Genomic DNA, 27,118 nt, shown 5'->3' with positions numbered 1-27,118 from the left:
GATTGGAAAATAAAGATATGATGAGAAGAGACTTTGAAGGTTGGCTAGAGGGAACTTGAGAGAACTAAAGATTACAATTAAAAGAGAAGTGACCTATTTATTAAAATAGAGCAATACTATTTGAGTATAAAACAAATCAAAGGTGTTTGGGAACAATGTACACAGGAATTACTTTTAAGATTATTTGACACTACAAAAATGACTTTAAAAAAGTTATAGAAGAGTTTTTACTGAATACAATGGAGATTGATACAATTTGAAGATGGACTTAAAAACACCAGACTACAAAAGTGATACAGGAAAGGATGCTAATTTGGAATTGCAAACTGAGGCTGATTTGAATTTGGAGTTTAAAAAAGGGGACATACAAATAATAAATCAGAAGAGCAACTTGGAAAGCCTTTTAATCTTGGCTTTACAAAAGGAATATTTTAAATCAACCAAGCTGTTTCTGAGAGGAGACAAAAATAAATTACTGGAGTTCATCCTGAAAGCAGACAAAGAGAAAATGGTAAGAAATCAACTTGTGGGACATTATTTGACGGGATTAAAGAGCAAGCTTTTAAAAAATAAACAGAAGGTTTCCAAAGTGAACTTATTCAATAAGGGTTAATGTATATATATATGTTGTGGTTTCTGGTGGCTAGAAATGGGACTTCATTTTTGACCAGGACTGAATAATGAGGTTTTAAGGATTTGTTTATTGGGGAAAGATTTCTTTTGTTTTACTTTTAGAGAAAGTGATAAATTGGATTACAAAGTGGATCTTTTTGATTAAGGTTAAGATACATATATTATTATTTCTGGTAGTTTTTAATAGAGTTTTGCTGATTAGAACTGAAAATGAGTTTTTATAATTTGATTATTGATAAACAATGAGGAAGAAGAGAGCTTCTTTTTGGTAAAGAAATATTGGAGAAGGTGTTAAGTTACTGAAATTGTTTATACTTGCCTGGAGGGAGGGGTGAGTCATCTTTTATATATTTGCCTTTTTTTCCCCCCTGCCTCTTTCTTACTTTATTTTTTCTATCTATTTTTTATATTTCTATTCTTTTTTTCTTTTAGTTTGTATTAGTATTTTAGTTTGTATTTTTAAAATTTTTAATAAAATTATTATTAAAAAATAAGCTGTACTGACATCATAGAATCTTGGTGGTAGGAATGGTGGATGGAAGAGTTTGGTCATGTGATGGCAGCCCCGTGGCAACTATTCTGAGGTCATAGGAGCAGCTGGAATATCCCCACCTTCCTTGGGGAGCCAGTTGGCTTGTAGGTGGTAGATGTTCCCTGGTGTGGCGCAGGTGAGACAGTTTGCAGTCATACCAGATATCCACCCCCAACCCAGAATGGCCAACATTGTGGTGAAGACTATCTGGCAGTCCAAAGAAATAAAGGAGGCCGGAGACACACGCACAGGGATTGAGAGTCGGGCTCAGGGCAGCAAGGAGCAGCTGGGAAAGCCTGCCAGCGTCAAGGTCTTCCCCAAAAAGAAGAAAGCCGTCTCTTTCCATGGGTGAGAGACCTGGGAAAGGAAAGGGTGGAGGTGGAGTTGAGGGCACTAGTTGCAGCATGTGAGAACATACGGGGTTGAGGGGTGGGGGCACAGTAGCACATCTGCTTTGCAGACAGGTGGTTTGAGATTCAGTTCCGGGCATGTCCAGGTGAAAAGGCCTCTGGCAGCAGATGATGCAAAAAAATCTTTTCTCCTTCAGATGATGGAGAGCTGCTGCCATCAGATCCCAGCTTTGTTGGACTACAATTCCCAGAATCTGCAGCCTGCATGGTCATGCTGGCCGAGAATAATGAAGGTTTGTAGTCCAACACTGGGCTAAGTGGACAATGAATCTCATCTGATCTAAAGCAGGTACTCCAACAGTGGTTATTGCTGCCACATAGCCTGCATCTAACCAAGTCATTTGGGCTTGGTGTGATCTTGGGAACTCTGAGGTAGCAGACAGCGTTCTTTGTGACATGAGTTTTGCCATTTGCAGCCTGAATCCAAGGTCCACCCGGCTCCTCTGGGTACCCAGTGTATGTGTGTGTGTGCAGCCATATTTGAGAGGGAGTAAAAGTTCCTCCTCTGAGGGAGGAAGTAGTATCCTCCCCCTCCTGAAGAAGCCAGCTGGTGATCTGATTGTGTTGGATACCTTCTGTCACTCTTCAGATTTCCTTTTTTCAGGGAAGATCTTGGAGAAGGTCGTGGGGCATCAGTTGCAGAGAATCCTGGGTATTGTGGATAATTTTGATCCCTTTCATTCGGTTTTCCTCAGAGCTGGGTGTGGGATAGAAACTGTTTTGGCTGCTCTTGTGGATAATTTTAGTTGGCCCCTGTCCTTGTCCAGTTAGACTTCTCAGTAATGTTCTGTACAACTGACCATGATATTCTTCTGGGCTACCTATGAGAAGGGTGTGTGGGGAGGGGGACTTGGCACTATTCTGCAGTGGTTCCACGTATGAAAGAGTGGTTCTAGTTGGTAATGCTAAGAGAAGAAAAGAAGTGGGACCCTTGGGCACTTTCATGTGCAGTGCCCCAGGGCTTGATTCTCTCCCTGAAGACTGATTATTGCAATGTGTTCTACTTGGGGCTGCCTTTGAAGATGCCCTAAACCTGTAGTTGGTGCCCCCATGCTGGGACCTGAGACCTGCTTCAGCAGGGTTACATTGTGCTGTGGGCTCTGCGTTGGTTATCAGTAAATTTCCATGTCCAAAATGCTGGTTTTGATCTATAAAGCCTTATATGGTTTGGGCTATGCTCCTTTATAAACCATCTTCTTCCAATAGGTTCTGGGCATCCTATCTGGGCAGGGCTTCTTTGGATTCCCTCCCACTTCCAGAGGCGAGGAGGATGGGAGCCTTTTTGATAGCTGCCCTGTCTCTTTGGAGCAGTCTGCCCCCTGTTCTGTGGCTTGAATTTATGGGAAAGAGGAATATGATTTTATGTGAGTCACCCAAAGTTCGTTGACTTGGAGGGCAGGATATAATAAACAAGTAAGACAAGGTGCCCTACCAATGTTGGAATATGTTAGCAATTGAGGCATCACAAGGCTCTTTGCGGTAGTAAATTAACACAACTACCCCTCTGCAATGAATGTTATGATGTAAGAAAGAACGTTGTCCACTACTGTATCGAGGGATAATGTATGTACTTTTTCCCAACCCAGAGTTGAGCCCCATTTGACCGGCGAAAGCCCCAATCTCAACTTGAAGCGTTCTTCGGCTTGTACCAATGTTTCTCTCCTGAACCTAACTGATGGGGAACATGAGGATTCCACCACTGAGAATGAATCCACAGATGATGGGGGCCTGCCAGGGGGAGCAGGGGGCGAAAGACAGGATCCCCTGCTTGCCATCAAGCCAGCATGGTCACATTGGTCAGAAGATGAGGATGATACTTCTGGCCAGCAGGTGAGGAAATGAGTCAGAAGCCCACATACCTGCTGTTGCTTTCTAAGATATAGAGAATGATCTTCAGCTGCCCCCTTTCCATTTTAAAGCCATTGAGACTGAAATCAATACTCTGGAAGCGTGAAGAGGTCAGGAGTAAGCGGATTATGATTTGCTTGACCACCTCCCTTTTACACTCTCTCCTAGCAGGAAGTGAGCAGTAGTGGCCTGTTGCGAGCCAAGGACTCCATCACCAGCCTCAAGGAGAGGACGCCCAAGGTCAAGTGCCATGTTCACAGTCTGCAGGTCTGGAGACTGTCGGTTGTTGTATAGACCACATAGCTGAAGACCTAGACTCCCAGGTTGACCATGCCTGTTTCTGCTTTTATAGCCAGGAACTAGATAACTGGTACTTCAGGGTTATTATGTTAGTTGAGGGGCTCCTGTCAAACACTCTTGTTTTCTTTCCTCTTATGAAAGTATGTAAATTTTAATGGTGTAACTGGGATTAGGTAACAGTTTGAGTTTCAAACATTAATGTTTGTCTAAGTTCTCCTGGATTTTCTTCTTTTTTCAGAGATGATGAAGGTTTTGTTTAAGCTGAATAGGTAAAAACATTATAAAGTTTATTATAAACATACAGTGGGCAAAACCTTTGCTAAGGTTATTTCAACTTCCGAAGATACTTTCTCTTCATCTTTGCTAGCCTTTTGAGATCCACTTGCTGCCTTTTGGGTTATTTACCTTTTGCTCTACCTGTGCGCAGAATGAGTACACAATGTTATATGAAAACCTGGAGTGGTGCAGGCAGGAAGCTAAGGATCTTGAAGAATACTGGATTCAGTTGAAGGTGAGGAATGCATTGGCTGTTCCAATACTTGTGAAGGCTCATAGTTGCCCTAGTTTTTAGTTTAATTTATCACCTTTTCCAAAGTAAAAAAAAAGTCTGACCCTTTACTCTTTCAACCTGGAAAGGGCTGTAATATGTTTTGACGTTCTTGCCTCTGTCTGCATTTTTCCTTCTCACTGTTTTCCAATAGTGCCCTCCATTCATATTTAAATTCCACCTCTCAGGGCACACTGCCCTTGTACCTGAGTTTCAAATAGTCTTCCCCAATCTCGTTCCATCTATAACTGCAATTTTTGGAATTGGCATCCCAGATGATCCCATTGACTTCTGCTGGCTGAGAATACTGGGGATGTAATCCTCAGCCACCTAGAGGGCAATAAATTGGAGAAGACAGAAACATATAAATATGACTGTGCTTATAGTTTAAATACAGTTTTAAGATAAAATAAAAAGCAGCTGCTCAATTGAACACAATACATTGATGAACCAAACACAAATGAATCTTAAGACTGCGAGGAGTTTCACAATTCTGGGGCCATAAATAAAAATATCCAGTCCATAATATTTGATCATTTGACAGTGTATAGAGAGTAGGGCTGAAGGCTCTGTAATTTATATGGGAAATTTAGTGCTGCCCAGATGTTTTGGACTAAGCCTCCCATCATCATCTACCACTGACAATGGGAATTGTATTCCAAAAGATTGGGAGAGCACCAGATTGCTTACGTTTGTGTAATTCCTGAAATCTGGGTTTCCTTTTTGAGGTGGCCATTCTCGTTTCTTGTTCCGTATTTATTTTATTTTATTTATAAGAATTTTATTAAGTTTGAAACAAAGATAAAAACTACAAAAAAGAAAAAAAACTACAAAAAGAAAGAAAAAAACTAAAAAAGTATAAAACACAAGGAAAAAGAATTTTTAAGATTACATAAAGAAGTGACTTCTGACTTTCAACAAGAATATACAGCAATTTCCATAATCAATCCCTTACTCTATATCAAACCAAGATCGCAATATTTCTATAAATCATTCTATTAGCACATTATAAAAATCACTAAATACAATTGCTCCTTCCCCTTATATTAAAAGAAAAAGAAATATATAAACCTCCAAATCAACTTCCCCCAAAACAACATTTATTTAATTTTTTCTTTCCTACCAGTATTCTATATATTTCTGTCCACTATAATAAAATCCAGTTATAAAAACATTTAAATTGTTTACTTTTATAATTAATAATACTATAACAATCTTAACCCTATTAAACCTAAACCCAAGCAAATATTATATCTTATAAATCTTAAAAATCAAACAAATCTAAAAGCAATCCAGTAAATCTTAATCCAGATCATTGAAGAAAGATAAAATCATACAAGCCTTAATATCAATCCAAAAAAAAATTCTTAATTTTGTACCCCACCTCAAAATATACTGAAATATTTACGTATCTCCATATTATACACAAGGCATTTTTCATACAGAAATCAAACAGCCCAACTGCCCCCCTTGGGAACTCAGACTTCTCAGTAAAAGAAAAAAACCTCCCACAGAACAGAGCTTCTTTCCCATAACATTCCATCAAAAAAGCGACTGCCTTTGTGATTTGCAATTCAGTCTGTTCTTTTAACTCCTTCAACACCAAAATCTGGTCATCTGGCACGACAAGAGCTTCAGTTTCACTGTCGGTAGAAACATCTCCTTCTTCACTAGAATCAACGTCTTCCACAACCTCCTCAGCCAGATGAAACATTTTAAAGCTGATATTTTCTGCAATGTCCCAAATATCTTGCAGAGTAGCTTGACAGGTGTCATGAAAGATCTGTTTAGACTCACAGCGAAGCTCACAATGGAACTCTCCTTGAAATCCTCCATGTTTCAGGCAGTAGATTATGGTGCCCCCTAGATACTAGCACTAGCGAGAGTAGGAGTTAATGAGTTAATTGAAGATCTCCGAAAGTTGTTGACACAGGAGAAGTATACTAACAAGAGAGTGAACAGAAAACTGAAGATTTGAAACAGCAGATTCAACGTGTAGGAAAATATTAAATCCTTCAAATTCAATACAAAAATAATAGCAGGGAGACAATTATTTATTTTCAGTCATCCTCAATATCCAAATGGGAAAACAAGCCAAAACTTTAAAATATTTTTGAAAATTAATCCAAGAAATAACGACAAGCACCAGAGAGATAGTTTCTCCTTGCTGTAGAAAGTCTCTCTTAGGGTACATAACATATATATAGAGAGAGGGTGATTTAGAAATGGGGTAGCTCAACCTAGTGTCCCTTAAGGCTGCGGCGTGGGTTGGAAATGATGATGTCCCGGCCTCCCAGCAACTCTTACCCAATCGGTGCGAACGCTGTTTGCGATTCTCAGGCTGCAAATCGCCATTCCAGAGGACAGATGGGATGATTCCGAGCATTTTCTTTGTCCATGAAAATGCTCCAAGCTTTGGGGAAAAACCTCCCTGAGCCCCAGGAAAAAAAAATGCTGCTGTCAGTTCTGTCCGTGGAGCTCGTGGACACAACTGTTCAGTTGGCCATGTCTTCACTGGAAGTCTCCATTCCATATTTATTTTGGACGATATTTGCTCTTTATAGCAGCAGCTATAGAAAACCCTGACTTGCTGCCTGCTTGTCCAGGCATATCAAGAGGAAATTCTATCAGCTGTGCATGAAGCTGGCCCTCCCAAAGCTGGACTGCCATCAGCACTGGTTGCAGGCTGTGCTTCCCCAAGATGGTTGCTGGCTTATCCTGCCAGAGAAGGAGTAAGTCCTACCAGTTGCGGCGTGTGAATCTTCAGGCTACACTTTGGGCTGTGCTTGGAAAAGCTGGTTGCTGGTGTGTCTGAGCAGTGTGGGAGCAAGTTTTGACAGCAATTCAGCCATGGGTGCATAAGCCATGAGCCTCGCACTTGCAAAACCAGAGTCCCGTCAGAACTTGCTCCCAACTCTGTTTGGTCAAGCTGACAGCTGCCTTGTCTAGGCAAAGTGAGAGTGAGTTCTAACAGGGATCTGGCTTTCTGTGTGAAAGCCATTGGGCATTCAGAGGCCAACCTGGAGCCCTGTGAGATCACACTCTGGGTTTTCCATTGCTTGGACCAGTCCTACTGCTTCAATCCAATGGACCATGAGCAGTGTGCCATTAATAAATTACAGGTCAATACAATAAATCATATTCAGTAATAATACAATAATTAACCACAAACCAAACATAATTGGTTCAAACCAATGTCCTGGCACTGCTTTTCACTAGGCAAAGGCCTTCCTGGCCAACTCTTCCAACAGGAGCCGTGGGTCAAGGAAGATTCCTTGGCTTTTGAAGGAACACTTACACCATCTTGGCTGGGTTCAGTCTGAGCCTATTTCTCCCCATCCAGTCTCTGGCAGCCTCCAAGCGTTGGCTCCGAGATACTGCATCTCTTCTTTGGCCCGGGTGGAAATAAATAGCTGGGTATCATCAGTAAATTGGTGATACCCCAAACTGACAGCAGGATCCCCCAGAAGTTTCATATAGTTTTTATTGGAGCACCTGCATGCTCAGGCTCTCCTCCCCCAGAATCACTTACTGGATCTCCCTGCCTAGGAAGGAGCAGAACCACACAGCATATCCTCTCCCAAACCTCTCCAGTGGCCCAGAAAGATGCTGCGGTCAACAGTACTGAATGGTGCTGAAAGCAAGACAAAGATGGCTGTGTCCCCAAATCTTGTCACAGTTCAACCATGAGAGAAACCAAGGAATTTTCTGCCCCATGCCCAGGTGCTATGGGAATCTAATTATTTCTTCTGCAAAACATGGGTTTTGTTTAGTGCAAGCATTGTCAAGCCCTGCCCCTTTTGTGTGTGTGTGTCATGACATAACATGCATGAATGGAAGGGATGGGCCTTGTGGCACAATGATGTGATGCTTTTTTCATCGTTTTGACAAAAGCAGCAAGATCTTGTGGGTGCCTGTGCTTAGCAAAAGTGTGATCCAGTGATCCATGGTTGAACTTTGTACATGTATCTCCAAAAGGAGATGTTCATATATGGCATTCTTAGACAAATATGCCTACAAGCCAGTGTGCATTGGCTGGATTACGTCTAGTCAATTCTCCTTTTAATTTTTAGTCAGCAATATTGCCGCCACTAAGCGCTACTGGTTTGGGATTTTATATGCATATGCTCTGCTCAAATAGTGTGACAGGGCATGTAGCTGTCTGAAATAAGACAAAGAAAAGAAGAGAAAGGAGAGAATGTTCAGCCTCCTCCCTGCCCCCACTTCTTGAAAAGACTTTTAAAGGAAAGGAGAGGCACACACTGAATGCAAATCCAGATTGGCTTATTCCATTGGCTTGCTTGCTTGCTTGGCCTGAGTTTCTTCCCCTGCCCTGAAATCTTTTATAGGAAAGCTTCCGAAAGGTGACCACATCCATGGAAGATGCTGAGATTAAGAGCAGCCTGCTGAAAAAAAACTCAGTCCTCCTGGAGGTGAGGGAGAAGATTTGAGGCTGGCAGGGATGTGGGGTGGTTTATGCTCTCCTGGGGTCAACGGTGCAAGTAATTCACAGCACGTGGAAAGGTGACAAAGCTTCCACAAGCTCCTGGCTTGATGGAGAAGAGTTGTCAGGAAGTAAGGTTATAAACAGAATCTGAAAGCTTGAGTGATTGCCCTTGAGGAACACAGACTGTATTCCCCTAGCGTGAGCAGAAGCTGCATTTGAAATTCAAGCTTCTAGATCTTCTGGTAGCAAAATGGAAACAAAGACAATTTTCTGTGGAAATGTTTAAAGATCAGATGATTGGGCTGGGTTGCTGCTCTGACCAGCTCTCTGCCACTTACCACGAGATGCCCATTCTTGCCTCTCCCTCTGTCCCTTTTAAGGCTTTCCCTCTTTTCATCTTTTCAAGGGATTCTGTTTCAAATTTTTAAAAAAAGAAGAAATATGGACCTTTTAGCAAAAGAGAACCACTGTTGTAAATAAGTCATCATCATCGTTATTTATGATTGTAAGATTTCCTGGTGGGCTATCTGAGTACCACAGATTTGACTCTCCTTATCTGTCAAGGTTAGCCAGGTTCAGCTAGTTGCTGCCCTTCGTAGACTCCTAGATGAAAGGCAGGATAATGATGAGGATGAGAATGATAGTGCAAGCTATCAGTCTTGCCTTTTCTCCTAGGTTTCTGGATGAAGATCTTTCCATTTTTTAAAATGCTACAAAGTGCTTCAGCCATTTGCCTCTTTCCTTTACCATCTTATTAAATTGAAAAGAATGGAGGTTGTTTGGGTGATGTCACCAGCACTCCCAAAGAAAGGCACACGAAGCTGCTTTCTTCTGTGGACCTGCCATGTTTTCTGAAGCTCAACTCTGAAGGATATCTTTGAACTGAACATTATGTTTCTCCTCTTGCTTTAGCCCAATTGTGGCACATCTGCATACCGCTTCTGCAGCCAAGCCAAGGTGATCCAATTGTTCCAGTAGCCCATTGGGCAGGGAGGAAAGGAAAGGAATAAATTGAACGCTATGAAGACCAGTGTCAGGCTCTGCCTGCTACCCAGTAAAAACACAGACGCTAGCGTAGGCTTAGGTTCTGGATTTATTCGAGTAACAGTATGCGTGCCCTTTAAGAAAGCTGAGAGTGAGTGGAGCGCGCCGGAACGGGATTTAAATAGCCCGCGCCGGTCAGCGCTCCACCCCTCCTTACTCCGGGTGCACCCCCGAGCCCCGTCAGTTCCGTTGTCGGTAGGTGAGGGGTCGTGGAGCCCCTCCTGTGCTCCGGGCATTTCCTCGATTGCTTCCCTGGCCGGTGATGGTTCATTGCCGGGCGATCAGGTTCGTAATCTCTTTGACAGCTCAGGCGCGCCTCTTGGTCTGGTCTTGTCAATTGCTTTCTTTGCAACATTGTATCTTTCTCTTCCGTGCTGCCGGCTAGAGTTGATACTTTGTTGCCAGCACCTGTTGCTCTCTTTTGTTACCTAGTTGCCTTTTCCCTTAATCTGCCAGGGACCCATTTCCCTGCATTGTCATGCGAGCCGTTGCGATGTCACAAGCATCGCAATGGTGATCATGACATGCTGCCCCCCTTTGAGAAGGTTAAGCCATGGGTTTGGAGGGATAGGCGGTATGGAAGGTGCGGATCAGGTCTGGAGCCTGGATGTCGCAGGCAGCGACCCACTCAGGGTGCGGGAAGTGTTTCCATTTGATTAAGTATTGGAGGGAGCCCCGTAGCTTGCGGGAGTCAAGTACCTCCTTTACTTCAAACTGCCCATCTATCATCACTGGTGGGGGGGGCGTGCGTGGGTGCCACCGGGAGGAGTCACTTGCTGGCTTGAGTAAGCTGCAGTGGAACACCGGGTGCAGTCTCTTTAAATTATGGGGCAGGTCCAAGCGCACCGTGACTGGGTTCACGATCTGTGTCACCTGGAATGGCCCAATAAACTTGGGGGCCAGTTTTTTGGACGGTTGCAGTGATTTTATGAATCTGGTGGATAGGTAGACCATGTCCCCCACCTGAAACGTTGGTTGTTGGCGCCGGTGTTTGTCCGCTTGTATTTTGAAGGCGGTTTGTGCCTCTTTAAGCGCGTCTTTGATGATCTGCCAGGAATCTGCAAATTTCGTACCCCACTCACAGGCGGCTACTGCTGGGGACGGGAGTTGGGGTAACTCAGGGATGGGGACGAACTCCCGACCTGACACCACCCCAAAGGGGGTTTGTCCCGTGCTTTGATGTATCGCGTTATTGTATGCGACCTCTGCAAACAGGAGTAAGTCCACCCAATCGTCCTGGTGGTAATTGATATAGGAGCGGAGGAATTGTTCCAGTGTGGCATTAAGGATCTCCATAGATCCGTCCATCTGGGAATGCCAGGAGGTTGACAGGGCTTGCTGGGTACCTATCAGTTTTAAAAAAGCCCGCCAGAACCTCGAGGTAAATTGTGTGCCCCTATCAGTCACCAAGCGGGAGGGGCAGCCGTGTAGGCGGTACACGTGGACTAGGAACAGTTTCGCCAGCTGTTGTGCTGATGGGATCGAGGCGCAGGGGATGAAGTGGGCTTGTTTTGAGAAGTAGTCTTTTACTACCCATATGACCGTTTTCTTTTGGCTAGGCGGTAAGTCCACAATGAAATCCATTGAGATTTCATCCCACGGGCGGGAGGGTTCAGCCACGGGTTGCAGCAGCCCCTGGGGTTTGCCAGACGGCCGCTTGGCCATTGCGCACACTGGGCAGGATGCCACATACTGCTTGACGTCCTTCCTCAGCGAGGGCCACCAAAACTGCCTCCGAGTTAGATGTAGGGTTTTCAAGAACCCAAAATGACCAGCCTGTTTGCTGTCGTGTGATCTGTTGAGGATCGCCTGTCGTTGAGAGTCGGGTACGTATAACCTTCCCTCCATCCATGGTGACCTTGTTGGGGTTGGCGAGGAGCCAGGGGTCTGACTTTAACGCCGTTGCAAAATCGGACTGTAACCCACCTGGCATTTGCAGTTGCCTGCGTCTAGGGGCGGGTTGCGCCGGGGTTGCTCATGAGGGGGGGCCAGGCTGTCCCCGAGCATGCCCCCGGGTGACCGCCGCCAGACCCAGCTGGGAATCAGAGAGCACCGTCCCCACGATGTTGGAGATGGGCTCCGCATCCTGTGGCAGTTGGGAGAGTGCGTCTGCCAGGAAATTCTTTTTCCCTGGGATGAACTTCAGCTGGAAGTTGAACCGGCTGAAGAACTGAGCCCAGCGGATTTGTTTGGGGCTGAGGCGCCGGGGCGTGCGGAGCGCCTCGAGGTTGCGGTGGTCTGTCCAGACCTCAAACGGGCAGGTTGCCCCTTCCAACAGGTGGTGCCAAGCTTCCAGTGCTGCTTTAACTGCAAAGGCTTCCTTTTCCCACACGTGCCAGCGCCTCTCTGTCTCTGAAAATTTTCTGGAGAGATAGGCACATGGCTTCAGGATTCCAGCGGAATCCTTTTGCAGCAGGATGGCCCCTATGGAGAAGTCGGAAGCATCCACCTGCACTACAAAAGGCCGTTCGGGGTCCAGGTGGGATAGAATTGGCTCCGCTGTAAAGAGCGCTTTTAACCTGTCAAACGCGGTTTGACAGGCGGGAGTCCAATTAAGCGCGGCCCCTGGGTTTTTTACCTTGCGCATCTCCCCGACACCTTTGGTTTTCAGTACATCAGTTAAGGGCAGGGCAATTTCCGCGAACCCCCTCGCGAAGGACCTATAGAAGTTTGCGAACCCAAGGAAGCTTTGAAGCTGGCACCTGGTGTGTGGGCGCTCCCAGCTCAAAACTGCCTGAACCTTCACTGGGTCCATCTCTATGCCCTTGTCAGAGATTCTGTAGCCTAAGTAGTCCATGCGCGACTTCTGGAACTCGCACTTGGACAGCTTGGTGTAAAGTTTAGCTTCCCGGAGTTTAGTGAGGACTTGCCTCACTAACCTCTCGTGTTCCCTCTGCGTCCTCGTGTAGATGAGGACATCATCCAGGTATACTAGTACGCCCTTGAACAGATGTTCATGCAGTACCTCATTGATGAGTTGCATGAAGACCCCCGGGGCCCCCGCCAGACTGAAAGGCAGTACCTTGTATTGGAAGGAGCCCAAGGGGCAGTTGAACGCCGTTTTCCACTCGTCCCCCTCCAATGCGAATTCTGTAATACACCTCGCAGAGGTCGAGTTTGGAAAACACCCTTCCCTTTGACAGGTGTGCCAGCATGTCCTTTACGAGGGGTAGGGGGTATTTGTTGGATAGGGAAGCAGAATTTAATCCGCGGTAATCAGTGCATAGTCTCAGGGTGCCATCCTTCTTTTCACGAAATAGGACAGGTGCTCCAACCGGTGAGTTCGCTGGTTCTATGAAGCCCCCGGAGAGGTTTTTGTCCAAGAATTCCCGCAGTGCCGCTAATTCTCTCTGGGTCATGGGATAGAACTTGGGCTTGGGTAATGGGACGTCTGGGAGCAGTTCAATTGTGCAGTCCGTCTTGCGGTGGGGGGGTAATTGGTCCACCTCCTCTTCTCCGAATACATCTGCAAAGTCCACGTATTGCTCTGGCAGTCCTTCTGGGGGGGGGGTTGTGGGTTTGGTCGACGACCTCTGCCCTCCCCACTGTCAGAGCAGATGATTTGTCCAGCATCGGTGTCTGGTAGACCCCATCTTTGAACATGATGGAGCGTGTCCTCCAATCTATGTGTGGGTTGTGGCGTGCTAGCCAGGGGATCCCCAGCACTACTATGGGTTTCCCTACCTGGGTTACCACAAAGTCTATGGATTCCTTGTGGGTGCCCATTGTCAGGGTGACCTTTCTGGTCCCCTGGGTGGCCGGTCCCCCCCCCCCCACTGTAGAGCCATCAAGTTGTTGGAATGCCAGCGGTTTAGGGAGGGGGGAGCAGGGCAGTTTTAGTGCGGTGACAATGTCTGGGTGGATCAGATTTCTGGAGCACCCAGAGTCCACCAGAGCCTCGACCGTGATGGCTCTAGGGCCATACGAGAGTTCAATTGTCCCTGCCAGGATGGAGCAATCGTCACTCACCCTGGGGTTGTTGCGCCCCTTCTTTACCACCTGCCCAGCGGCGCTGCTTAGAGCAGGTGGGGGGCGTTTTCCGCCGGCTGTTCTTGGGTGTCGATCGTGTCCCCTGCGAGGTAGGTGTCCGCTTCCTTGTCCGGGGTTGCTAGCGCTCCTGTCAGACGTCTGGGGGGGTTGGATGGCTTGTGCAGTGTCTTCGGTGTTGGTCTGGGCGGGCGATCCGTTGTCCTGTCTTTGAAACTGTCCACCACTCGGTGGCCCATCTTCCCACACCTGGTACATTGCCCACGGGCAAGCCTCCGTTGTTGGTCTGCGTCCCAGGTCGGGCCTGACTGTGGGACTGGTCCTCTTGTGCTGGGAGGGATTTTGTCATTTGCGGTCGTGAGCAGGAACGTGTGCTGAGCGTGCTCTGCTTTTCTGGCTAGGCAAATCCGCCCGTGAAGGGAGGCTGGGTCGTCCCTGTAGAGTGCCCATTGTAGCACCTCCCGGTTGAGGCCACCCTTGAACATGTCAATCAAGGTGGCCTCAGACCATTCCGGGATTTTGCCTGCGAGGACCTTGAACTCGAGGGCGTAGTCAGCCACCGCTTTTCTTCCTTGGCGAAGCACTTTAAGTGTGCTCTTGGCCCTTTCCTTCGCCAGGGGGTCCTCGAAGTAATGCTTCAGCTCGGCTAGGAAGTCGTGGAAATTGGCCAAGGCTGGGGCTCCGGACTCGGACATCTGCACGTACCAGTCTGCAGCCCTGCCTTTGAGCTTGGTGGCCACTGCCGAGATTTTGGCTGCTTCTGTGCCAAAGGAATGGCCGTATTGGGCCATGTAGTCCCTCGCATTCGTAAGAAAGGACAGGTTCGTGGGGTCTCCGTCAAATTTTACAGGGAAGTCTTTGGCAAACCCCCCAATTTGCGGGACCCCTACCTGTGGGTGGCGAGGGATGGCCCCCACTGGCCTGGGGCCACAAAGCCCTGCGACAGAGTCTCGTGCTTGGCCCCTTCTGCTCGGGGTTGTTGACAGGGTGGGTAGGGTGCCCCGATCCCCTCTTGCCCCCTGTGCCGCCTCAGTCTTTGAGCGCTCGCCTACTATCGATGCCAGGGACTGGAGCATGTGTTCCAGGTCTCGTACCTTGGCTTCCAGGGCTGTGACCCTGTCTGGCATGCCCTGGTCTGCTGATGTCAGGGACTGGAACATGTGTTCCAGATCTCGTACCTTGGCTTCCAGGGCCGTGACCCTGTCTGGCGTGCCCTGGTCGTCCGACATCGGTGCTGCCAGATGCTGTCCGGTCTGTAGTCTTGCACCTTCCTGTTCGGGCGTTTGGGGGTAGTGGAGCCTCCAGGTGGAGTAGGGTGTTCCCGTCCAGGGTCCTGCTCTGCCGGCCCATGTGAGGAGTTGTTGGCCCCCAACTTTGTCTTCCGTCGGGGCTCTCCCATCTGGGCTGGAGCTCCAGGTCTGGAACTGGGGTGCGGTGTGGGCAGGGAGGGTGCCCGTGTCCCATCTCGGGTGCGCCGCCTCCAGCAGCTGTCGGGTCGTCTCTGCCTCCTGCAGGCCATCCTTCACGCCTCTGGTGCGAAGTGCTGACTCCATGGCCGTCCCCGGTTCCATTATCGCCAGTGGATCTCTCCCACGGAAAATTTTCGTCCGGTGGAGCTTGGCGAATTTGGTTTGGTGACTCTCAGCTTTATGTCAGGCTCTGCCTGCTACCCAGTAAAAATACAGATGCTAGCATAGGCTTAGGTTCTGGATTTATTTGAGTAACAGTATGCGTGCCCTTTAAGAAAGCTGAGAGTGAGTGGAGCGTGCCGGAACGGGATTTAAATAGCCCGCGCCGGTCAGCGCTCCACCCCTCCTTACTCCCAGTGCGCCCCTGAGCCCCGCCGGTTCCGTTGTCGGTAGGTGAGGGGTCGTGGAGCCCCTCCTGTGCTCCAGGCGTTTCCTCGATTGCTTCCCTGGCCGGTGATGGTTCATTGCCGGGCGATCAGGTTCGTAATCTCTTTGACAGCTCGGGCGCGCCTCTTGGTCTGGTCTTGTCAATTGCTTTCTTTGCAACATTGTATCTTTCTCTTCTGTGCCTCGGCTAGAGTTGATACTTTGTTGCCAGCACCTGTTGCTCTCTTTTGTTACCTAGTTGCCTTTTCCCTTAATCTGCCAGGGACCCATTTCCCTGCATTGTCATGCGAGCTGTTGCGATGTCACAAGCATCACAACGGTGATCATGACAACCAGGGTGTCTGCGGGGAGTGGGTGGGGGGTCAAATAAGTCAAGGTAATTGGAGTCACATGATTGGAGTTCTGCCCTGCCCCAGTTTTAAGCTTGTTGCAATGCACATAATTAAATGGACAGGATTTAATCAAGTGACAACAACTGCCATGTTCACTTCTTTGACCTGTGCCCTGCCAGATGCCCCTGGGTAAAGAAAAAGGTGTTGGAACTGACACACAAACACTCAGGAACTCCAGAAAGTTGCTGAGGATAACTTTGTTCTATTTTAGCCTTTCCCAGTCTGGTATCCTCTAGATGTGTTGGGTTCCTAGCTAGCCCAGCTAGACTGATTGGGACCTGCAAGAATTGTAATTAATACATCTGGAGGATGCCAGGCTGGAGAAAGGTATTTTGTTGCCTCTGTTGGATTTTTATCACAGGTGCTCCCTGTTACTTTCTTTGTGGATTTGAACTATAGAGTTGTATTGTATCTGCATGCTGCCTTTACAGAATGGAAAAAGAACAACAGCACATAAATATACTCAATATCCCCCAAACTAACGTGATTCTTTCCCTCTCACTTCTCCCACTTTGCTTAGGAGAAGCTGCGTGACTTGCAGGGACAGATTGAAGCAGAAGAAGTTCAGCAAGAGCACGGGTCACAGTTGCTGGAACAGTGGATGGCCACTGGGGTATCCAAGCAACATGTGGATTCAGGAGGCAGTACGGTGGCCACACCCCCAAGGTCAGCCATCTGTGAGGAGAGAGAACTCTGCTATGTTGGCCTCCATCAACAGCCTGCGAGGGGCACTGGAAAGTGGGCAGTTGCAAGCAGGCCTTGGGGATGAGGGGGGCACAGCTAGAAAGTCAACCATGGCTTCCACTTTGGCTTGCCTTCCTCTGCTGGAGGAGATTGGGTACTGTGAGGTGGGTGTAGGAGCAGGAGAGCCTTGGTTTTGCCAGGGGGACCAGCCTGTCTTCCAACCTTGATCTCTCTGCATCATGCCTCACCCTAGGAAAAGCATGCTGGAGCTGGCCGGGTGGGCTCAGCGAGATGGGCTGACCCAGAAGGAGGTGCTGCGGCTGCTGGCCCAGCTGGGGGTGCGCTTGGAGGGAGCGCTTCCCCAGTGGGAGAGGACCCAGGAGGAACAAGGCCGGGTGCTCAGGATGCTTCGGGAGGAACTGGACGACGTCTCTGCCACGTATGTGCCTCCCCTGAGCAAACAGGTCCCCTTTCTTGAAGCTGGATGGCCATGGCCCTGCCCCAACGGCCAGCTCTCTTTAGCTGCTCCTGAGTTCTGGCCTGCTCTTCCCCGCGAAAGGAAGGCCAGATTGAAGAGATGATGGAGTCAAGAACAATCCCCTGTTTCTATTCCCTGGAGCTAAGATTTCCAGTAGAACCAGAGGTCCAGTTGGAAAATGTAGGCTAGTCTTCCTAGTGGTGGGGTTTCCTCCCTACGTCCTAACTGTAAGGCTTTTCCTCCCTAGAGGTGCGGTTGTAGAAAGGTGACTGCAACTCCCATGATCCTCAGTTTGTATTGACAGTTGCAGGTACTGTAGCCCTACTCTCCTGTAGGGAAGATTTATTCCTTGTTCGGCCCTTGTTGGCCTGGACTTTAGACAAGAGGAGAGTGTGAAGTGAGGCAGCAGTCACTCCAATCTCCAGACCCTCCACCCCCCGAGCTAAGAAAGGCTTCCGTTCCTGCTGGCAGGCAACCTATCTCTCTCTCAGCTGTTGCAGGGCTTTGAATTTGGAAAGAGTGGAAGCTCTCTGTTTGACTTTTGGCTGCTGTCTTCCCTTTCTTTTCATGCCAGAGCAAAGCGGACATCGGTGTCTCTCACTCAGCTCTGTGCAGACCTGGGTGGGCTCTGGCAGCTGAAGCCACTCCTGGGAGATGTATCCCGCCACCTTGCCACACTCAGGAACACGGAAGCGCCCGATCGGCCTCCTCCGAGTTGTGCCAGGTGTTCCAGGTACCTAGTTCAAACCTCGGGGTCAGAACGGAGGAATGCAGGCCAACCTGACAGTGAGAACCAAAAGGCCGGGCTAAGGGAGGGTGTGGAGATGAGGGCAAAGTTTGGTTTGATTTCCCTGATTCCACATAGGCCAAAGTCGTGAAGCCTCTAAGCAATGATTTGCTTAATCACCATGTATTAAATAAAGCATTATTGGCTACATTCACACATGTTGAGCCATCAACCCAAGGTGGGCCGGGACTGCGGCTTGACTTCCCAGCCGGCTGGGGGCCTGCAGGAGGTCTTCAGGGACGTGCATCTCCCAGTAAGGGGGTGCCTGAGAGGTTTCCTCCCATTCCCGAGAGAGGAAATTGTGAAGAGGAGAAACGTATTTCACTTCTGGAGCTCAGGCGACCGTTCCCGTCCTTATTTGCCTTTTCCGACTCAAGAAATATACCATAGAAATGTGGCATTCTGCCTTTGAGTTGTGACAGTAGATTCTGGGGTGTTTTGGGCACTGCGGATGGGGGGCTGGGCTGGCCTAACCCATGGCCTGTGATCCCCAAGGGCCACAAAAGCTAAGATAAACCCAACCAGTCCGTATGATGGCCCTCACTTTGTATTTATCCTGAAGCTATATTGACTTTGATCAGTGCTTCTTTACTGTCTTTCTGCTAAATAAGCTCACTTTCAGAGATCTCTTACATTTACTTTACCTTTAATGCAGAAAATTGCACTCTTCTGGCATTGACTGGGGGGACTTTCCTTGACGCTGTGTCTGGGCTGTTTCTCCTTCTGCCAGGACTTAACCAGTCATGTTTTCTACGTGGACTGTCTGTGTCGATGGCATCCCCTCCTCTTTTTTTTTCACTTACCTGGTTCTCACCCACAGCTACAGCATTGTGAATGCAGAGATGCTGCGACAGATGGTTGAGCAGGCGATGGCACCCGTTCTGGAGGAGCTGAAGCAGCGGGCCCCATCAGCAGGCACGTGCCCCAGCTGCCAGCATTTGCAGAAGAAGATAATGGTACCGTGAGGCATGGCGTACACGAACCCCAGACCCTCCTGCCCCCAGGAAGAAGAGTCCAGCGTGCAGCCCTCCTGGCGCATTCTTCTGGCCCTGAGCCAGTGCGGGCCAGATCGAGGGGGCCCCGCAGCGAGAGATCGAGATGCAGAGCCGCCTTGGCTGTGGATGCCCAGTCTGCAAAGCTGCCTTACACGGAAACCTGTCCCCATTCTAATCTGACATCAGCGTACCACATTCTCTGTCTTTCCAAACACCACTAAAAATACCTTAGTCTGAGAGGCCAGAGGATGAACCTGGGGCCTTCAGTGTGAAAGGACTGTCAGATCTGCAGGCTCTAGTGGCTCTCAGCTGCACGCATCACCCCTGAGTGATTTTGCAGGCAAATTCAGATCGATACTTTAGTATTTTTTTCTCTGCGTTCAAAAGAACTTTATTATTTTTCAAAGCATAGTTAAAATGCAAAATAGAGTATAGAAAAAGCAGAGTATAGACCTAAAGAAAAAAGAGAAAGTGACTTCCAACTTTCTCCAATACAGGTAATAAATGCAATTACAAATATAATGTCTTACCATTAGTTAAACCTTAGTAACATTTCTATAAAATCAGACCTTTTAATCATCAAAACCCAAGATTAAAGCTTCATTTTTTTTTCTGACACAAGCAAATAGTCTAAAAGTGGTTGCCAAGTAGAAACGAATCCAGAAACGGTATTTTATCAACACTGTTAACTTGGCCATTTGGGCCAGTTCTATCAGTTTAATAATCCAATCCTCCACTGTAGGGATTTGTGGATCTTTCCATCTTTGTGCATATAAAAGTCTTGCTGCTGTAATCATATATAAAAGCAAAGTCCCATATTGTTGCTCATCCTGTTTCTCCATCAGTCCCAAGAGTAACAGTTCTGGGGGGGTTTTTTGTAAGTCCAGTTTAAGAATCCTTTGTACTATATATTGACACATATTTGGTCCCAGAATTTTTTGGCCTTCTCACAAGTCCACCAAAGATGATAAAAAGTTCCTTCACCCTGACAACATTTCCAACAAACATTTGTCACTCCATTATACATTTTTGACAGCTTATCAGGAGTTCATACTAATGATACATCATTTTATAAACATTCTCTTTTAAATTATAATTCAAAGTGAATTTCAAACTTTCGTTCCACATGTTCTCCCATTGCTCCAATATATTATATCCAAAATTCTTAGCCCATTTAATCATACATTCTTCAACTTGTTCATCTTCTAAATTCATTTGTAACAACATCTTATACATCTTGGTAATAACATGATCATCATTTATGCAAAGTTCCATTTCAGACTGAGTTGTTTCATTAACAAATTTAAAATTCTTTTTATCTACCTCAAAACATTCTGGCAATTGTGCATATGTAAACCAATGACATGTAAAACTTTCCAACTCTAACTGTTCCTTGTTTTAAGTTTAGGTTCACCCTCTTCAAAATTTAACAAATCTTTATAATTTAACCAGTGTTAAATTCTCTTCTAACAAATGCTTATTGAGGTGACAGCCACAATGGTACATTAGGAGACAATCTTGCTTTATATTTATACCAAACCCTCAGTATAGCACTCCTAACAAAATGATTTTTAAAATCTTGATTAACTTTAACTTTGTCATACCACAAATAGGCATGCCACCCAAATCTTAACTCATGTCCTTCAAGTTGCAATAACTTCCTGTTCTTCAAAGTTATCCATTCCTTCATCCAAAGCAAACAACAAGCATCAAAATACAATTTTAAATCAGGTAAACCCAAACCTCCTCATTTTTTGGCATCTTGTAACAATTTATATTTAATTCTTGGTTTCCTTCCTTGCCAAATGAACTTGGAAATATCCTTCTGCCATTGTTTAAATTGTTTAAATGGTAAATCCATTGTCAAAATTGGTAGTCTGGAAGAGAAACAACATCCTAGGCAAACATTCATCTTAATCACAGATATACTCCCCATAAGAGACAGTTGTAATTTTTCCCATCTTAACAGATCTTTTTAAACATCATTCCATATTTTAACATAATTATTCTCAAACAACATACTATTCCTAAATGACAAAATTACTCCAATATATGACCATTTTCTGACCATTTTCTGAGTCTTGAAACCAGTCTTCTCGATTAACCGTTCTTGATTACATGTGGTCATATTTTTAGCCAACGTCTTTGTTCTATGTTTACTTTGAGACCCGCCAATGACCCAAATTCCTTCAATTTCTTCATCAAATGTTCCACTGTATCCAAAGGATCCTGTAATATCAAAACTAGATCATCGGCAAAAGCCCTCAATTTAAAGACCTCTTTTTTAATCTTTAAACCCTTCATTTGTTCATCTTGTCTAATATCTCTGTTAAGAACTTCCGACACCAAAATAAAAAGTAAAGGTGACAGAGGACATCCTTGTCTTGTTCCTTTTTGTATATCACATGGATCAGTTAACTCATTCACAATAATGCTTGCTTTTTGATGTGTATAAATTGACTTAATTCCCTGAATAAAATATTCTCCAAAATCCATATTTTCCAAGACTTTGAACATAAAACTCCAGTTCAAATTGTCAAAGGCTTTCTCTGCATCTAAAAAAATAAGAGCCACTTGATAGTCATTATGATATTGACCATGCCTTGTGACCCAAAGCATGAAAGCCATCAGAGGGCAGTAGAGTCCTGCAGAGACAGCCCTGTGGGAATGCAGGCGGCTTTTCCCTAAGAGATGTCTGTGGTACTTTGCTCCCTAGTGTCCAACCGCTGACCTTGCTCGCTTTGGGACTTACAGCATCAGGATCACAAGTACCGCACCTATTAATTTGCTTGGCTTGACTGCTGCCTTCCCTTCCTGCCTCAGTTGGCTAATGGGGTCTGTAGCCTTTCCTTTTCTCTCTCTCTCTTTCAACCTCCAACTTTTTTTTGCTGGAAGCAGGGTCTGGAACAGTCGGCCTTGAAGGCTCATGCACAAACAGAAGCACTGAGTTCGAATGTGCGTCTGGCCCAGGATGAGGCCCTGAGAGCCAAAAACTATCTGGAGCGGACAAGGATCGCTGTAGAGTGAGTAAAACAGAAACCCTATTTGCCCGCAGGTTCTATGGGCCCGTGAGATGTTCTTGCAGGGGAACGTGTTGCCTGGGTTGGGGACATGCAGAAAGGCAGGAGGCTCGGGCTCCGTTGGAAGTTAAGGCTCTCTTGCCCTAGTCCTCCATCCATCTTTTTTAAGGCTTTGCATCATAGTCCTGCCAACTATGTGCATAGTCCCACCAAAGAAAAATTTTGTGTGGTTTCTAGCTAAAAAAAGTTTGCCAATTCCTGATCAAATTGATCTCAAAATACTTTCCAATCCAACAGTTTTAAATCTGCAAAAGAATAAAATAACTATTTGAAAATGAGCTGGTTGGGGAGAGGGTGGCAGTAGAAACACACATCGTTTTTAGCAGCACTTACTGGAAGCATGTACAGGAGGGCCATCAGATATGGACAACTGCTAAGTGGCAGCAAATGAACCTGTGGCATACCTGGCCTGCCAGATGTAATGGGATGGGCTGATGTAAACACATTACTGTTTCCATCACTCCAAGCTAGTTTATCTGTTGGTTGGGCTAGGCTGAGAGGTTTTCTCACACAGTTTCTCCTTCCTTCTTCCAGGGATAAGACCCACAGCCTGGGTTATCTGCAGGACAAATTGAGCTCCCTCCACTCACAGCTGTCTCTGGTCTCCCCAGAAGGAGCGCCCCAGTCCCCAGCAAACGCCATCGCTGCTTCTGTCACCCTCAGCAAGCGGAGCTCTTGCCCTGCTGAGCTGAACCGTCACCCCCAATAAAAGAGGGAGATGGCCATGGCCTGCTGTTCTTCCTCACTCATTGGAAACTAGAGGGCAGTTTCAGCCAGGAGAAGGTCCTTCCTCTGAACAGAGCAGCCCGCTTTCTGGTGTGCTGGGCTGGGAAATGGCCTGGAGGACTGAAACCGGAGGTAGAATTGACACCCTGGGAAATACGTTTATTTATTTATCAATTTTATACACCGCCCATCTCACTGTGCCAGTGACTCTAAGCATTGTGTGTTGTATGAAAAATTGATTAAAATATTGATTAAAAAAAAGAGCATTGTAAATTGTGTGAAAAATTGGTGTTTATCTCTTTGGGTTGGCAAAGGGGTAGCGGGTGGAGGGTCAAGAAGTGTGTTCCATTTCATTCTCTTAAAAAAAGAGGTTGTGCTTCAGATTAAGAAAGACACAATTATGATTTCTTCCCTATTTAGCTCACCTTCCCATTGCAACCACCAGCTTTTTGCTCTTCACAATGCTGGTAACATAAATATAAAGCACTATTTGTAGGAGTCCAGCTCGGGGAAAATGGAGCAGGAAATTGAGTATCCTTTCTGCCTGCTGCCTTTCCTTTCCGGATTTCCCTCCTCTGGAAATGTCTGAATGTCTGTGTTAACACTAAATTATACTTACTTATTTGGTGTAACATGTAGCTTGACTCTTACCAAATAATGCTCCAGCACCATATTTGAAAAAAAAAAGTTGGCTCTTGGACCTAATTTCTTTTGTATTACATCCTGCTGGCAGACTCCACTATCTATAACTGATGCAGGATGTTGCCATAAGGGAACAAAGGGCCACATTTTCCCAAAGTAGGTTTTCTTGCCCACTGCAAAAGCAGAGTGTGCTGGCCTACAGCCACCATCACCTCTTACTATCGCCCTTATGGCTTGAAACAAATGGGACTTATGGTCAGCAACCACAGCTGGGCCACACATTCTCCATCCATCCACTGGATCTTGTCCAGATCTTTCCATCTTGGAGCTGCTGCCTTGTAGAGGCTCACTGCAGGTATCGAAACCCCCAGAGCGTATGGTGCAGTCTCAAGAGCCCTCCAAGTATTGTCACTGCGTTGTAAGTTTTAATGTGACAGGGGAAGAGTATACAGTATACTAATCATGGTATTTTATAATGTAAATTAAATGTAGTTCTTGCTTTAGGCCCACCTACTTTAAACAGGTGTGCCCTGCAGTATGCCATCCAAATGCCAGGCACAGCACCAATCTAAAAAGTATGCCTTCTACACACTAAAGATCTGAAAAACTCTCTCTTGCTATTAGCTCTCAGAAGATAGTGCAGTGCAAAAGCTTCTTTTTGGGAGTTGCACGAAATAGTAAATCTGTATGTGTGGACATAACACCATCTACTTTTCTAAGAGCAGTCTGGCAGTGCGCCCCCTTTTCACACCGCCTCCCCGCTCCCTCCTGCTGGGCATGTATCAATACCCTGTCCCGTATATTCCATAGTTATGTCCTTGTTTCTTGAACTTTTTTCTCTCAGGACCCTTTTCACTTTTAAAAATTATGGAGGACCCCAACAGAGCTTTTGTTTGTATGGGGTATATTTATCAATATTTACTGTATTAAAAATTAAAATTGACACATTCGCTATCTCCTCTCACGATTATTTAATGGGATTTTAACAGTGTTATTTTTCAACATGGCCCAGCAAATAGTTTTGATATTGCAGATCCTAGGATCACACTTTAAGAAACACTGTTTAAAATGTTTAATCTAATTTTTATTCTTCGTTCTTTGAGCTTTTATGCTGCATTACATTTTATTATACAACTGGTTTTTTTTTAATGCATTTAATCTTCAAAATTTAAACAAAACTTCTGGGGCGGTATGACACACTGAAGACAGCTCAGCAAAAGTGGAGCCAATGACCATGGCAAAGACCAAGGAACTGGTGAGTAGACCAGTTCCTTCGAACCTCTCTGGAAAAGGAGCGGACAGATTGTCCACATGCGCTCTGGATGGCTGCTTCTTGTGAGGAGACTGCAGGGCAGAGGTTTTCTGTGCACTGTCCTCACCGTGGAGTTATAGTCTCTTCCTGTAATATTTTCAGAGGTGTGGCACTCAGGCCAAGAATCCCACACATGGAAAGCCTCTGCCTCCAAGCAAATTGGCCTACATGCTCTCTGCTGCTGCTGAGCCAATTCACATGGACTGCAATATAATTACAACTTCCTGGCCAAATCAGCTTTTAATACATTTTCCAGAATAGTGGAGGTATCATATTTACATCTAGACTTTTTCACTAAACTGCAAGTATGTTTTAGAAGAGGAAAATCAGCCATTCAGAGCTTAAAAAAGATTGTGTGAGCCCTGTGGATTCCACTCCACAGAAAGCCGCTCTAGCAACTGCTACTTAGCTTTCCTGAATGGATTATTCTTGCAAAACTGACCTTGCAAAACACTTTTTTGTTGGCTGAAAAAAAGGAAGGGTGGGGGCAAAGCTTAGGATTTCATGGAAAGGAACTAGGGGAAAAAAAACTGAATCAAACAAATACAATATGAGTATTCAGCTACAATGAAAAACTAAAGAGAAGACCCTGGATATGACTTAAAATCTTGGGGGTTTCAAATCTAATGTAACACCCTTGGTCTCCTGATCATTAGAGCTTTCTTTGTGACTAAAGAAGCAGATCTGAAAAATGAGAGGACTCTAATATATGCCATCAAAGCCAGTAATTGGATACTTTTTTCAGCATGACTTACTGCAGGGAGCTACAAATACATGCTTCAACCATACTCCATCAGGCTCACCCATTTGACTTCAATGACAACTATAACTCCTCCAGATTCTAGCTGGTATTAATGGGATGTGAATACCATACAAACGCTGACAATTCATAGTGATTAGAAAGCTTCCATAGTTTAATTTATTTTCCATGGGACAACCTGAATTCCTCAACCTTTCTTACACTTTTTATGCAGGTTCTCAACAGCAATCCCGTTTTTTGCAGCAACGTCCCTGTCCCTGTCATAAGGCTTATATCTGGGCTGCAAAAATCCAGATGACGACCAGCTAGGAATACTACACAGAAGAGTAATTCCATCGAGTTTAACCCTAACTAACCCTAACCCGGAATTTCCGGGTTAAGCAAAATAGGCACACGCAGACACAAACCCCAGGCTGAATCATCCCCACTCCCCGCCCCCTCTTCACCTAACTTCTCTCCACCTCCGATTACCGGCAGGCCTCTGCCGACCCAAACGAGGACCAACTTCCACACCGCAGAGCCGGTGGGCATGTCTGCGTGCTGGCAGGCTCGCCCATTACCTGCCATTAGGTCGCCTCCTCCCAGCCTACCTGCTTTCCATTCCCCATTTCCCGAAGCCCCACTGAGCAGACAAACGGGCTGCACGCGCCTCTCCCCGAGGCTCAAGCCGAAATTTAGGTTGAAGTCCCGCCTGCTCTTCCCCCTATTGCGCCCAGTGAATCTTAGTGTCAAATAAACCCCCGACTGCTCTGCATTTGCCATTGGACATAGGTTCCCAAAAAGCCCGCCTCAGCCTGCCCCCTCCGTCCACTCTCTCTTGATAGGCCTTAAGAAGTGTCATTCAAAGGCTGCCCGCCCATTTCCTCTTCGGCCTGAGTGGTGCGTCTCCCGAAATCAGCGAGCTGACCCTCCACCCATTGCTGGGCGGGGAACAGTTTCTGAAAGCTGTTATTGGGCGAAAGGGCCATGTCCTTCAAGCCCAGCTCCATGGTTTATTGGCTGAATAAGCTGAGGGCGGAACGGCGGCAAAAGGAAGGCTGGGGAGAAGAGGCTTGGAGACGGAGGTGTTTTTCCGGAACAGGGCGACGGGGATCGTCATCCCGTTGGAGCCCATTGAGTGGAACGCCGCTGTCCTGTCAAATAGGTTGAGCTGAGGAAGAACTCGATGAAATCATGTCTGAGTGTACTGTGGAATGTGAATACATTCAGTTGTACTTTATTCAGTGAACAGTGGTGGAGCATGGCATATCAACCCAGCTGTTGTGGTTAGTTCACACCTCGTATTGATGAAAGAAACAAGAAGTTATGAACGTTTCCTTTGACCTGCTGTAGAGCGGGAAACACCTGAAGCACGTTCTTAAAATACTAACCTTTGCTTTAGCATTGCATCTGAACCAGCCCACCGTCTGAGCTATCAGCCGGATGCCTTGGATAGTTTGTGAGCATTATCAAAGACTGGAAACTGGCAAATTGCAATTACTTGTTTGTGCATTGGACTAAGCCATGATTCGTTTAAGTATGGCTTATTGAATTAAGACAAATTCCTGGCTTACATTATTTATTATCTATAAACCAGGTATTACAGAGTACAATGGCTGACTTTCTACAACAAATGCAACCTGGTTTAATAAAACACAATTGCTGGGCTGTGTGTATCT

General features: G+C 46.2%; 1 protein-coding gene across 1 annotated transcript; it reads left to right on the top strand.

Moving 5' to 3' along the window:
• The first annotated feature begins 1,346 nt into the window (after positions 1-1,346).
• Positions 1,347-22,939, top strand: LOC134496343 (testis-specific serine kinase substrate-like). Its single transcript, XM_063302075.1, is given in 13 exon segments — positions 1,347-1,513; positions 1,992-2,227; positions 3,104-3,405; positions 3,595-3,690; positions 4,151-4,234; positions 8,620-8,703; positions 16,517-16,689; positions 16,691-16,834; positions 16,934-17,119; positions 17,733-17,891; positions 18,766-18,901; positions 21,839-21,963; positions 22,555-22,939. Coding segments are annotated over 13 exon segments (2,067 nt in total). The 3' UTR covers positions 22,730-22,939.
• The last annotated feature ends 4,179 nt before the right edge of the window (positions 22,940-27,118 follow it).

This window comes from Candoia aspera, chromosome 4 (assembly GCF_035149785.1).
Source record: "Candoia aspera isolate rCanAsp1 chromosome 4, rCanAsp1.hap2, whole genome shotgun sequence".
In the NCBI taxonomy this organism is placed as follows: domain Eukaryota; kingdom Metazoa; phylum Chordata; class Lepidosauria; order Squamata; family Boidae; genus Candoia; species Candoia aspera.
This window is presented reverse-complemented; position numbering and strand designations above follow the sequence as displayed.